Source organism: Porites lutea, chromosome 11 (genome assembly GCF_958299795.1).
Source record: "Porites lutea chromosome 11, jaPorLute2.1, whole genome shotgun sequence".
In the NCBI taxonomy this organism is placed as follows: Eukaryota; Metazoa; Cnidaria; class Anthozoa; order Scleractinia; family Poritidae; genus Porites; species Porites lutea.
Window position 1 is genome coordinate 12,118,145 of NC_133211.1, and position 12,123 is coordinate 12,130,267.

The 12,123-nt window shown below is 38.7% G+C and overlaps 1 protein-coding gene across 1 annotated transcript; it reads left to right on the forward strand.

Annotated features, from left to right (window-relative positions):
* The first annotated feature begins 383 nt into the window (after window positions 1-383).
* LOC140952344 (serine/threonine-protein kinase Chk2-like) lies at window positions 384-11,904 on the forward strand. Its single transcript, XM_073401765.1, has 18 exons — window positions 384-598; window positions 1,231-1,355; window positions 2,133-2,182; window positions 2,358-2,392; window positions 2,763-2,828; window positions 3,480-3,541; window positions 3,652-3,692; window positions 4,434-4,527; window positions 4,865-4,918; window positions 5,052-5,116; window positions 6,357-6,456; window positions 6,990-7,028; window positions 7,232-7,279; window positions 7,721-7,884; window positions 8,231-8,346; window positions 8,786-8,871; window positions 9,642-9,719; window positions 9,992-11,904. Exons 1-18 carry the CDS (start codon window positions 385-387, stop codon window positions 10,103-10,105), a joined length of 1,551 nt encoding a protein of 516 aa, XP_073257866.1. The 5' UTR covers window position 384; the 3' UTR covers window positions 10,106-11,904.
* Window positions 11,905-12,123: the final 219 nt, after the last annotated feature.

A 12,123-nucleotide genomic window follows, 5' to 3' on the forward strand; every position in this document is an offset into this window, starting at 1 on the left:
TGGAAATGGTCCGGTGAGAGTCGGTACCCAGGGGCTTTTCCGTCTGTACTTGAAAACTTTTGTCGCGCTATTTCTCCCGGCCCGACTGACCGCCCCTGGGTCTCCGAGGATGATGTCATACATGAACCTTGGATATGGCCCAGCTGCCACGAGTCCTTCGTAGCTCAGTGGTTCAGGAGCATCCGACCGGTGTAGGAAAGGTCATACTACTCCTACAAGAAAGGGCGAGATCCTCAGGCTCTGATACATTGACTTGCTAAGTATAGGAGTGTGACCACACCCCAATTGCAAAGCAGGTTGCTCTCCTGCATTTCCCGCCAAACTTAGCGCTCAGTCCCAGTCTTTAAATCAGAATCTCGTCCACTCGTTTTGGAGCAAAAAAACATGGCTGAAAACCAGACATCCGACACAACGTCCAGCAGCACTGGAGCTTCTTCAGGCTCTCAAAGCGTTCCATCTTCAGCGAGTATGGAGTCTGGTAGCACAGCTCCTACTCTTCCCACTCAGGACATGTTGGACGGAATGTCGGACGAGGACGAGGCGAAAATCTCAATTTGGGGAAGATTGTTTCCCCTGGGTATTGGCTTCGAGAAAGTCGGTAAGATGCTTTGTACTTGTAACAAAAATGTAACTGCTGAGGTCACTGCCATGGAACATTGTTTTACTAATTTAAATTCATAGCATTTAAAACTGAAGCAATATTTTCTCCAAAATGTTAGATGGGCCGAATACCAACTTTATACCAAGCTGAATATTCGCGTGATTTGCTAAAGCTTATTTGCGCGACTGCGCGCACGCTGTATTCACTAACTTTGTTTTTAATATAATTATTTACTGATTTTCGTTTTTGTTTACAATTGACTTGACACAAGTGAAGATGAGTGGAAGTGCCACTGGAAAAATAAAACTAGAGTAGTTTACACGCACAACTTGACAAATGGAGTCAAATTTCGGGAAGACAGGCAAAGTCCGGGAATTAAGAGGTGGGGGTGGTAGGGGGGGGGGGGGGAAGGGGGAAGCACTCTTTGAACTCCCTGAGCCATAAGTTGATAAAAGATATATGTACATCCCTAATACTGGGCCATCATTGTGTAACAGTACAAACGTGATCCAGATTCTTAAAGATTAGCAGCCAACATTTTAATCCACTGTCCTTTCTCTCCCTCCTCCCACTATTTATAATTCTGTTCTGCTGCAAGAAAATATTTCTTTGTATTCATTGCACTCTAGAACTTGAAAAGGATGTGAACTTGTTTGGACGTGGCACAAACAATGACTTCTGTTATCAACCACGGTATTTTAAAAGAAATCCAAACTACCAAGCAATCAGCACAAAGCATTTCAAGCTATTTAGGGTATGTTACTTGATATTATACTGTACAGTCATTGACATATAATAGTTAAAAACACATCAATCTTAAATTTAGTTATTTGAGTCCCGAAGTAGTAACCTCTCTGCACTTTTAATACACAGTTTCAAAAGATTTTCATGCAGTTGAATCTCAGTTTCTTAAACCTTCAGTTTTTCTATCCCTCTTGCAAATAAATTGAACCAAACCTGACTTTCCTTTTCCAGTCAAACACTGTTGTTTTTGTCATCCCCACTTTCTTTGAGCCCCCTAACTGAATTTAATAAACCATTGTCAGCTCCAAGCTATAGACCTTATTAATGGAAGTTCTTTTATTGTTTGTTTATGTTCATAGTCAACTTTCTCTAAAACAGCCAGCATCAGGACCAAACCAACTGTTGGTCTCATAGAGGTGTCTCAAAAATGACAGGGTCCAAGGGACCACCTCTAGGTGTCTGTCTTTGGAGAGGTGTCCATTTTGAATTAAAAATTATTTTGAATACACATGTCATTGAGGCTTATAAGGCTCATGATATTAGTTGGCTACCATTCATAAGGTTAGGTTTTTTCAAATAATTTGTTTATGCAAAGAGTGCGAAGAGGGATTAATAATTGTCTCTTTCCATCATGCTCTTTACTTTTGTTTATGCTATGGTTGGAAAAAGTGATGTCTGTTTAGAAATTTTATCCAAAGATCTTATAAAAATACCGGTAGATAATTTCTTCATATACTAAAAGTACAATGTTCCCTGAAATCAAGTATTCTTAATATATTTATTTTAGGAATGGAATTCAGAACGGACGTCATTCAATGTATTTATAACTGACCTTAGGTGAGTAGAACACTTCTTAAAACACAGAGATCAGCTATTTTAGTCTAGAGTCTTACACATGTTTGTCAAATTTTCTTGGTTTCGAAGCTAAGACAGAGAAATATCTTGATTGTTATTGTGATGTGCCTCCGGGTAATTTGTTATTTACACATACTTGTCAATCATTCTTTTTCAGTTCCAATGGAACATTTGTAAATGGGGAAAAGATTGGTAAATCATATGATTGTTTACTGCTTAAACCTTAGTTGTCAATCTTAAGATACATCATTTGCATTCTGTTATTTGAATTCTGCCATCTTATACTTGGTTTGGTATATAATTATATAGTCTTGAAAATCATCTTAAATACTAAAGGAACAGACCCAAGTGTATACATCGTGGAGGTTTCTGTAAAAGAGGAATAAGCATTTTTTATCTTTGGCACCAAGAAATCTCCTTGTATCGTAGAGATGTGTCTATGAGCCATTATTGAGGTTTTGTAACAAGAGTTAAGAATTAACTACAGTAACTCTTGTAAGTTTTTTCATAATTATGTACACGTACTTCATTATTTTATTCTATCATTTTTTCTCCCTGTCAGGTAAAAATAATACACATCCTCTAAAAAACAATGATGAGATATCATTATCTTTAAAAAAACATAAGGGTAAGGAGTTCATTTGCATTTTAACTTCAACTTTCCACCATAAATCGGCTATTAAACCTTCCTCTTGAATAAGGCCCACCTTTTCGTGGAAAGAAAGTGTGACAAGCTCTGCCTTGCTACACCACTCTGGTACAACAGCGATGCAAATCACTCTTATGAAAATGCCGCTGTTGAACTAAAATCATTGGAAATTTATTTTTGCAGGACGTGTGGTCCCTCCATTTTTTTGCTTCAATGACCACTGACCTGATGTTACATAGACAATTTAGTTTGACTCTGGCAGGATGTCTAAATTGAAGTAGTGCTTCCATCATGCTTCTGCAGAATCCATGAATTATTATAATATCACCTTCTGCATGGCAGAAGCACAGTGTATGAACTGGATCATAGAATAATCAGGGTTTTTTCTAATCTGCTAATACTCTATCTACTGGCTTTTGAAAGGTTTATATTAAACCTGTAAGGTTGGCTTAAGTGGTTTAGCATGCTTTTTTGCTTAGAGTTACCAGCCTAACTCCAGTTTTCAACAACCAGCAAGTACAGCTCATCCTTATTTTGTGTGTCCTGCAACAAGTCCAGTGCAGTATTCGAAAAACATACTTTTTTTACAAGAATTAAATAGGAGACTTTTTTGCTTTTTTTAATTTGCAGCTTACGTATTTCAAAACATCAGCCAACTTGAAGCTGATGAAGAATTTAAGTCTCTCCCCGAGGTAAAGTCAGTAACAGTCATTATGACAACTTGCTCTTAAAGTCATGGTTACCCATTATAGTAAACATTAAGCTTAACTTAATCTGTTCAATTCATCTGTGTTAATTGCAGGAGTTAAAGGAGAAATATATAATGTCCAAAACCATCGGGCGGTGAGTTAGTAAAAAAGGGATTTTACTGATTAAATTTTGCTCTCTGACTTTGATCAGCATTTATACGTTTTTGTTCTATGAAGGGCAATATTACACACTTAATGTGAGATCTTGGGGGAACAATTAGTTTTGTTTTCCCAAGACAAAGTCAAGGGAAACATTGAAGGACTCAAGAGAAAACCAATCTAGCTTGTTTCCTGAGGGACCTGACATTAAGTATTTTGTTATATTTCTAGATAGACTTTCATTTCAACAGTGACAAAAGAATGCCAGGAGCAAATCAAAAAAGTCGACTCAGTACTCATAATGAATGAATGATTTACTAAGTACTTTCCTTATATTATCTGCATCTTTTTCCTCCACCAGCTGCTGTTTCTCTTCTGGGATAGCTTTGAAAATTGTTGCTTTTTAGCTTGAGGCTTCATGTTTGTGTTGTTGTGTTCATTGAAAACTGGCAGTGTTTTTCCCACCTTCTGTCACGCCACTTTCCACCATGCTTTGATCATGTGCTGTAATGTATCCCCAGCGGAGTAAAATATTATTGCTCAAATGTATCTACATTTGATTTTAGTCAAGGTCATCAGTGACTAAGAATCTATCAATGGCAGTCCCTGTTTAGTCGAGTGAAAGTCTAGGAATAAAACAATGCCTTCTATATATGTAGCTGTGCGTAAAATTTTGTAACAGCTGTCATTCATCCATGTCAGTTTTGATAACCTGGCCCTGTCTTCGTTTTTTTAGTGGAGCTTGTGGTGAAGTCCGACTTGCGTTCAGCAGAGGGGATTGTCAAAAGTTTGCTGTGAAGATAATCAGCAAGAAGAAGTTCTCAGTTGGGGTATTTTCAGCTTACTTCCATTAATTTTAAACCTGTCATGCAGTAGGGTAGACCACTGACAACCCTGCTGTATGTAAAATGTGTTCTGTAACAACCTAGCATGCACCTAATGAACAAAATTTACATGTTATTTAATTTTTCCTCATAAAACTGGCTCACTAGGTTCTCTGCAATATATATTCTGTTTTGGTAATTCAAACTTGGCCATATATTCTCTTTCTGTGCTAACTGTGTTTTATTTTATCTTTTATAAAAATGTTCTTGAATTTAGATGCTATTTTGTAACTGCAACTATTGTAATTTTGTTTGTTTGTTGGTTTTTTTTTATTTGTTACAGCCCAAACAAGCAGCAATGAGGGATGAGGTTGAAATACTAAAGAAGCTTCATCATGTAATAATTATTTTTTCATTGCTACTTTTTAGCTTGAAGCCTTTAAATTCAACATTTAATTTGTTATATCTAGGCACCGTTTCTGCCCCTCACTGACTGTAAAATTAAATGATTAATTTTGATTTTGTTTCAGCCATGTGTGATCAGAATTGAGGATGTTTTTGAAACACCTGAAGTCCTGTACATTATTCTTGAGCTGTACCATTCCATGAAACACTCCACATCAAATATCTCTTATTAGTTTTTTTTGTTGTTTCATGTATTGATGGTGAACATAACAAGTCGTAGGTTTTACATGAATGGAGGTGTCAGTTGTCAACATGCTGCACTTGGATCAGGATGTAGGCCAGCCTAAGTTCAAGCCTTGTCCTCACATTTTTTCCTTGAACAAGAATTAACTCCACTCCTTTGTCTCGCCTCCATACCCACCAGTATGGCTGTCATTAAGGTTTTTAAGTCTCTCAGGGAAGGTAGCCAGTCTTTTATCCCACAAATTCTCCTATATTTGGTATTGTTTCAGGACCCATTTTCAAACTAACAGTGGCTGGTTGATGTTACTGCAGCAGCCAGTTAAAAAATCCAGGTGCCAGCTACTAATGATAGCCCTGACCAGGTGTATAAATGGTTGCATGCTGGTGAAATATTGTTGGCATAACTCTGCAATGGATGAGCATCCCATCCAGGGGGCGGGGAAAGGCAATGGTGCCTCAATTGCCAATGAAACAGGAATAAGCTTCAGCCATTTGAGCTCCATTGGCTTGTACTGTGCCTTCACCTTAATAATATTGGGTTTTGTAGTAATGGTTAGTGCTGTAACGATCACCGGTTGTCATGTGGGCCGATTAATGTCGCATCAGGAGCACCCAACGTCAAAAGGTCACCTAGAATTTTTGGGAGGCTTTTTTCTGGCTGAAATTTTCGAAAAGGTAAGTTTTGATCCCTATAATTTTCAGATCACTAGACTTTCAGCTGGGAAATCCGAACAGATTTGGGGATAAAAATGTGCCTGTATTTACCGTTTAAATACTAAAGTATGTTCAACAATGCTATATTTTAAAAGTGGTTTTGAACTATATTTTCGTTGGGTGCCCCTGGTCACATGCTGAGAATTCAGCAAACTACATGCAGTCACTGAATGGAATAAGGTTGAAGCAATCTGTATTAGAATTTGATGTTAATGAGGATATAGAACAAAGAAAAATTTTTTTGTAGTTTGCAGCTGCTGAAATATGCTGTTAGCGGGATGTCCATAAACAGGCAGAAGTTGTAGCTTGGCCTCAAAATGTTAATATGGTCTGAAAATTCTTACATAGCTGTAATTATTTGGAAACTAAGATGGTTTACATTGTACCTTCTTTTGAAAGATAGATTTTATGACAAACGTTATCTTTTGTTGTGGTGTCTCTGTTGTTGTTTCATTATTCATTCATAATGCTAGTGTGGAAGGGGGAGAACTGTTTGACAGAATTGTCAGTGTTACAAGGTTTGAAGAACCCACTGCTAAGCTGTTATTTTATCAAATGCTTGTTGCTGTTAAGGTTTGTTGGTTTTCTTTTTTTCAAAAACAAGCACAAGTATGTGGCTTAATTTCGATTAAATTTTGTCTTTTACCTAACAGTACATATTTTTGGAAATAATACCAATGAAATAAAAAAAAACTATGAGGAAACTGAGAAAAGTGGGCAAAGGAACTTCCTCTCACCCTACCTACCTTAAGTTCCCTCCTTGTTTTCTTGTCTCTTTCATTTTTCCTTTTAATAATTATTTACACTTTGCTATCGACACTGTTTCCATTATCTGAATACCTGGAACATTCTTTACATTTGTATACTGCAGCTCTCCTATTTTCCATTTTGCCAACCTCAACAACAAACATTTCTGTGTAAAAATAAGTATCATGGCTTTTGTCCATTGTAATACCTGTACAGCTTGTTTGCTTTGTCATTTTGTAATTCGGAAGGCCTTATGTGAATATAACTCATCAGTTTCATCAGAAATTAAATCATTAGACCTTACATTTGTCTGACATTTTCATTTCCTTATTCCTTTAAAATGTTTCCATGGCTGGCAGTATTTACATGAACAAGGGATAACCCACCGAGATTTGAAGGTAAGCCAATAATAATATTATGTTAATTTTACCATTTTTTCCATCTGAATTGTTTAAAGAACGAGTGGTATTTTTTATCTTCAAAGATGTTCAGTGATTCTTGTTATAATATAAGTATTCAGATATAATATTACAAGATTGAAAACTCCTGTTGGCATTTGGCCATTTTATTGACAAAAGGATAAAAATGTTTTCTTTTATAGCCAGAAAATGTTCTTTTGGCATCTGAGAAGAATGAGACTGTAGTGAAGGTATTTACAACCGCTGGAAAAATACATTATTTTGACTTGAGATGGCTACTTAGCTTTGTTTGCATCTGTAATTAATGCTGAGACTTGATCATCTTGTGTTTGGCATGATAGACCCCTATTAATGTAAAGGCCCATAATTTGAAACCCAGTATCTGTTGTTGTATTGTTTCTGTAGACCTTGAAACAGATAGTAAAAACATGAGAAAGTGTTGCCTTCAACTCTTTTCCCTGCACAAGCTTCAGCTAAAAAAAAGTGGGGGGCAGGGAAAAGGAAAATGACCTGTTGACCCCCACGTGCCCCCTTTTGCCTCTCCTCTTCCACCTAGTAGCGAAAAATGCCTCTGTGGAGAATAGGGAGTGCCTTAAAAGTAGCCTGTATTACAAGGGTTTTTCTTCGCTAGGCCATGCCACCACAATATCGTTATATTTTTCTCTTCACAGATAACTGATTTTGGACTGTCTAAAGTTGTTGGGGAACAGAGCCTTATGAAGACATTATGTGGAACACCCAGTTACTTGGCACCTGAGGTCCTATTAACATGTGGTACTGGGGGATACTCCAAAGCAGTGGATCTCTGGAGCTTGGGAGTAATACTGTTTATATGGTGAGCTGAGAGAGTCAGTCAAATACATTAGGCAGAAAATGCAGGTGCTTACTTGTGGGTTTTTTCTGTAGTGAATGGCTCAGATCATAGTCAATAACTATGCCCAGACCCAGTCCCAGTAGAGACTTCCTTTGGTCAGACTGCTGTTGTAAATGACCTTCCACCGTAAGAGATTTTGGGTGATCATCTACAACAGGTCTAACTGTTTATGTAAGCTTACCATTACTTGAATGATGAAGTATGAGTTATTCCTTTTGTTTCTGTTCTAGATTTCAAAAAACCCCACCATTCTGTAGTTCACTTGTTTAACAAAAAACTCACCGCATGGTTTTTTCATTGCTTGTAGTCTGGCAGGCTACCCGCCATTTTCCGAAGAGATAAAGAAATATACATTACACGACCAAATTATCAATGGCCGATATTCTTTTCCAGCACAGTACTGGAAGACAGTCTCATCTCAAGGTATTTATTTCCTTTACTTGCTGCTTGCATAGCGTAAATTTTCATAGACAGTGCCTGCACTCTGTAAACATCTTGCTGCCCCTCAGGCCAAGGAGAGAGGACAGGATATTCTAATAGTTTATATGCCGCCCTTGGCCCTGTTTCTCGAAAGTTCCGGTAATTACTGGACTCACAAAGCGCCGTCGTTACAGCTTTGGACTTTCTGCAAAGTTTTGTTAACAAGCCAGCTTCTCCCACAGTTCCCTTGTAGGTGGGTTGCTCACAGTAGTCTCACATGACTGGCTGGAAACAAGAGACTGTGGGCAGTCTTTCACGTACCTTGCAGATCATCTGACAGAAAAAGCTTCGCACTTAACCTATATTTTACTATATTATGACAGCAGGTTCAAAACTGACTTAAGTCGGGAGTTGATTAAAGTTATTGCTCTTTAATATTCAGCTATTGATCTGGTAAAAAAGCTGTTAACTGTGGATCCTGACACAAGAATCACAGTAGAGGAAGCGCTCCAACACCCATGGATATCGGTGTGTATCTTAAATTTAGCCTACGTGGCAGGCACAAAACGGAGAAGGGGGTTGGGGAGGAAAGAGCGCCCCTACCCTCTCTCCCCAGCCCCCCTCCCTTTTTTCCTTTCTCCCAATCCCCTACCCCTTTTGATGCCTGCTATGCAGACCACTTCATTTTAACATTAATTCTCTTTAAACTTCGCTGAGTTGCCTACCATCTTTTACTACCCCCAGGAACACAGAGCGCACCCCCCCCCCCACCCCCCATAAGTCAACCTAAATGATTCTGGACCAAAGAGCGCAGTGGCAGGAGCGTGGTATTAGAATGTTATTTCAGAGCTGAATATTACTGTCAGTCATCGGACAGTGTCCGACTAAAATTTATTCCAAAGTTTCTCTTTGCTGATGAATAAAATTTAGCTTGAGCACATATGAATTGTTGTAACAAAGAAATAACATTATTGTGGTGAATACATGGCAGTAATCAAATCTGGCATCTACCATACCACAGCTTTGTTTTATTTGGCCAAATCAGGGCCAAATTGTGACTTGGCTGTAAATGTGCCCTTTGGCTTTACTTATGTAGCAGGTCTGGCCCGCGTTAGGACCATTTCCCGAGTCGAGATAGTAAGTAACTGGCTGACGAACATTGAAGGATGCTTTTGGAAATGTTCTAAGGAAGTGGTTTTTTTCCTTTTTTACCTTTGTCTATTCAATTCACTGAGTCCCGTGATGGCACTACCTCACTGTCAATGGCTCTTCTGTGAAATGTGATTTATTCCCTCCAGGATGACGAAGAGGTGATAGAGAAGGCCAATCAACTTATGTCAGCTGCAAATTCATCAATGCCTCCACCTTCAGCGCCGGTGAGTACTGTTTACACCAAAACACTTGTAACTAAGATTCTTAGCGCAAAGCAAGGCCAAATACTACTTTTTGATCGTCTGTGTACAGTCGAACCTCTCTAATACAGACACTGAAGGGACGGAGCAAAGTGTCCATATTAGAGAGGTGTCCATATAAATTAGGTCACTGTGATGACGTACAAAAATTGTTCATACTGCTGACACAAGAAGTAAGAGAATGGGATTGTCTGTAGTCCACTTTTTGTGTGATTCTTCTTTTTAATCAATTGCAGGTGCCCAGGAAGAGATCATTATCCGATGATGAGAACTCGCTTCCAGGGCCCAGACAAAAAAGGGCTTCCACTGACAGTGTGGAGAGTGGGGACACCACCAAACCCATGTCATGACTGCACAGTTACGGAATAGCACCGGCCACACGTGTTGCAAAGATTGTTCTTGTAACGCTAGAATTACATAAGAAACACCCTCATGCTGTTCCAACTGACTGTTGCTAGACCCAAATTTAATGAAATGTAGTACAGTTGACTCTCTCTTAATGGACACCTCTGTAAAACGGACACTTAGATTTGGTTCCTGCCTTTCTTTACTCCCTCTGTTTGACTCTTAATAAGACGGACACCTCTCTAAGATGGACACTTAGTGCTGGTCCCAAAGGTGTCCGTCTTAGACAGAGTTGACTGTAATCTACATTTTTGAAAACGGTATGTTTTAATATGGTGGTGTTTCACATACTGTAGTTAGTACAGGTCTACTAACTGTGCCAGGCGGGAAATTTCACAGCCATTATTAATTGGCTGTTGGATTGCAAGTCTCTGTCATGGTCGCTTCTTTTAGTTGAACTTTTTGACATTTCCTTGGTTGTATCCCAAAGAAGTTTACCTTAAATATCACTCATACAGCATTTTTGCTGTTCCTGAAAAACTAAAGCGCTTTAATATCCCATAGGAAAATTGGGATTTAATGCAACGACAGAGTCGATGACTGTGAAAACGTCCGACTAATAAGGTGAATTTGTGTTCTTTCGCCTTCATATTGATTATTTCACTTTGCTTGTGAGTTGTTGGTCAATTTTCTTGAGATTAGGCTGCTTGGGAGTTTCAAAAACTCTCACTTTCAAGATGAGGCTAGGTGCAAAATCTTTCTTCTGAAAATGAGTCAATTTATTTGAAAAGTTCACGTCTCTATTAGTGCAGAGGGACAAACTAAATAAGTTTGATGCATGTGCTGCTGTTTTGCTCAGTAAACCTGTTTGTTTTCCTGTCATTAGGCTGATTTAGCAACAGAACGGGAACGTCATTTGACGACAGGAAAGTGCGCGGTAATGACTAAACTCGACTTCCGGTGCCCCATCTGTGCCATTGGTCAAGCCAGCTGTTTGATTTGCGCGCCCCGTCGTCAACTGACATTCCCGTTCTGTTGCTAAATCAGCCTATTATCATTGCTGTTGTCGTCGTCGTTGTGTAGTCCCCAGATGACTCACTCAGTGTAACCAGTTTAACCTTGACTCTCGAAGTGTCGGCACTGGTGGTGCCCATGGGCTGTGGTGAATTTAATTATACTGACCAAACTTTACGTTCCCAAGCAGAAAATTACTGTTCCCAGACAGAGATCAACCCTGATGGTTCAAAAAATCCAAACAATGTTGCCAGAGGATCACTTCATTTTCATAACAGAGCACCCGCTGTCCTCTGTTTGATTTTGGCCAATCAAAATTGGTTTCACAAAGTTGTCAGTGTGAACGGTTGTCATAGAATTTTAATATACCGCTCTCATTTGCACTGACGGTCAGGTGACAGAAATAGCGCATAAGTATTAAACAGTACAAAAAATTATGATTATTGGGAAAATTACGCCAGCAAAAAAGGTGTATGAACTTCCCTCCGTTGCAAAATTGGTGCTCTATAATAATATCAATGAATACTTTTGGGTAGTATTGGGTGAAATGTCACTATGAGCGCGATTTCTTTATTCTAGTAGCTTGCGTTGGGAATCTTGTCATATAGCTTAGTTTACAGAACCATAATAATAGTAATGACTGCAGGGAAGTGGTTCATTATTAGTTGATCCTGCGGTACATGCATGAGTCAATCTGGCTTACAATAATTATTGTATTTCTTGTCAAACAAGAATTTTTTAATTGAACTTGCCAGTGCTTGGTTATTAAAGGCACGTTTTCTGTGTTGAAGACTGTGACCAATAGTAAGGTCAATAAGGGCTATGAGGTTCACATCACAAAGTAGATTGACGACTTCCCAATAACGGCTCTACACAACCCCATTTTGAAGTCATCGCCCATGCAGGAGGATCCTGTAGATTAAGGCATAAAGATCAAAGTGAACTAAACTGTAATTCATTTGAACTGTAGTTATTTCCCAACCCAACTGAAGGGTATTCAACGGAATAT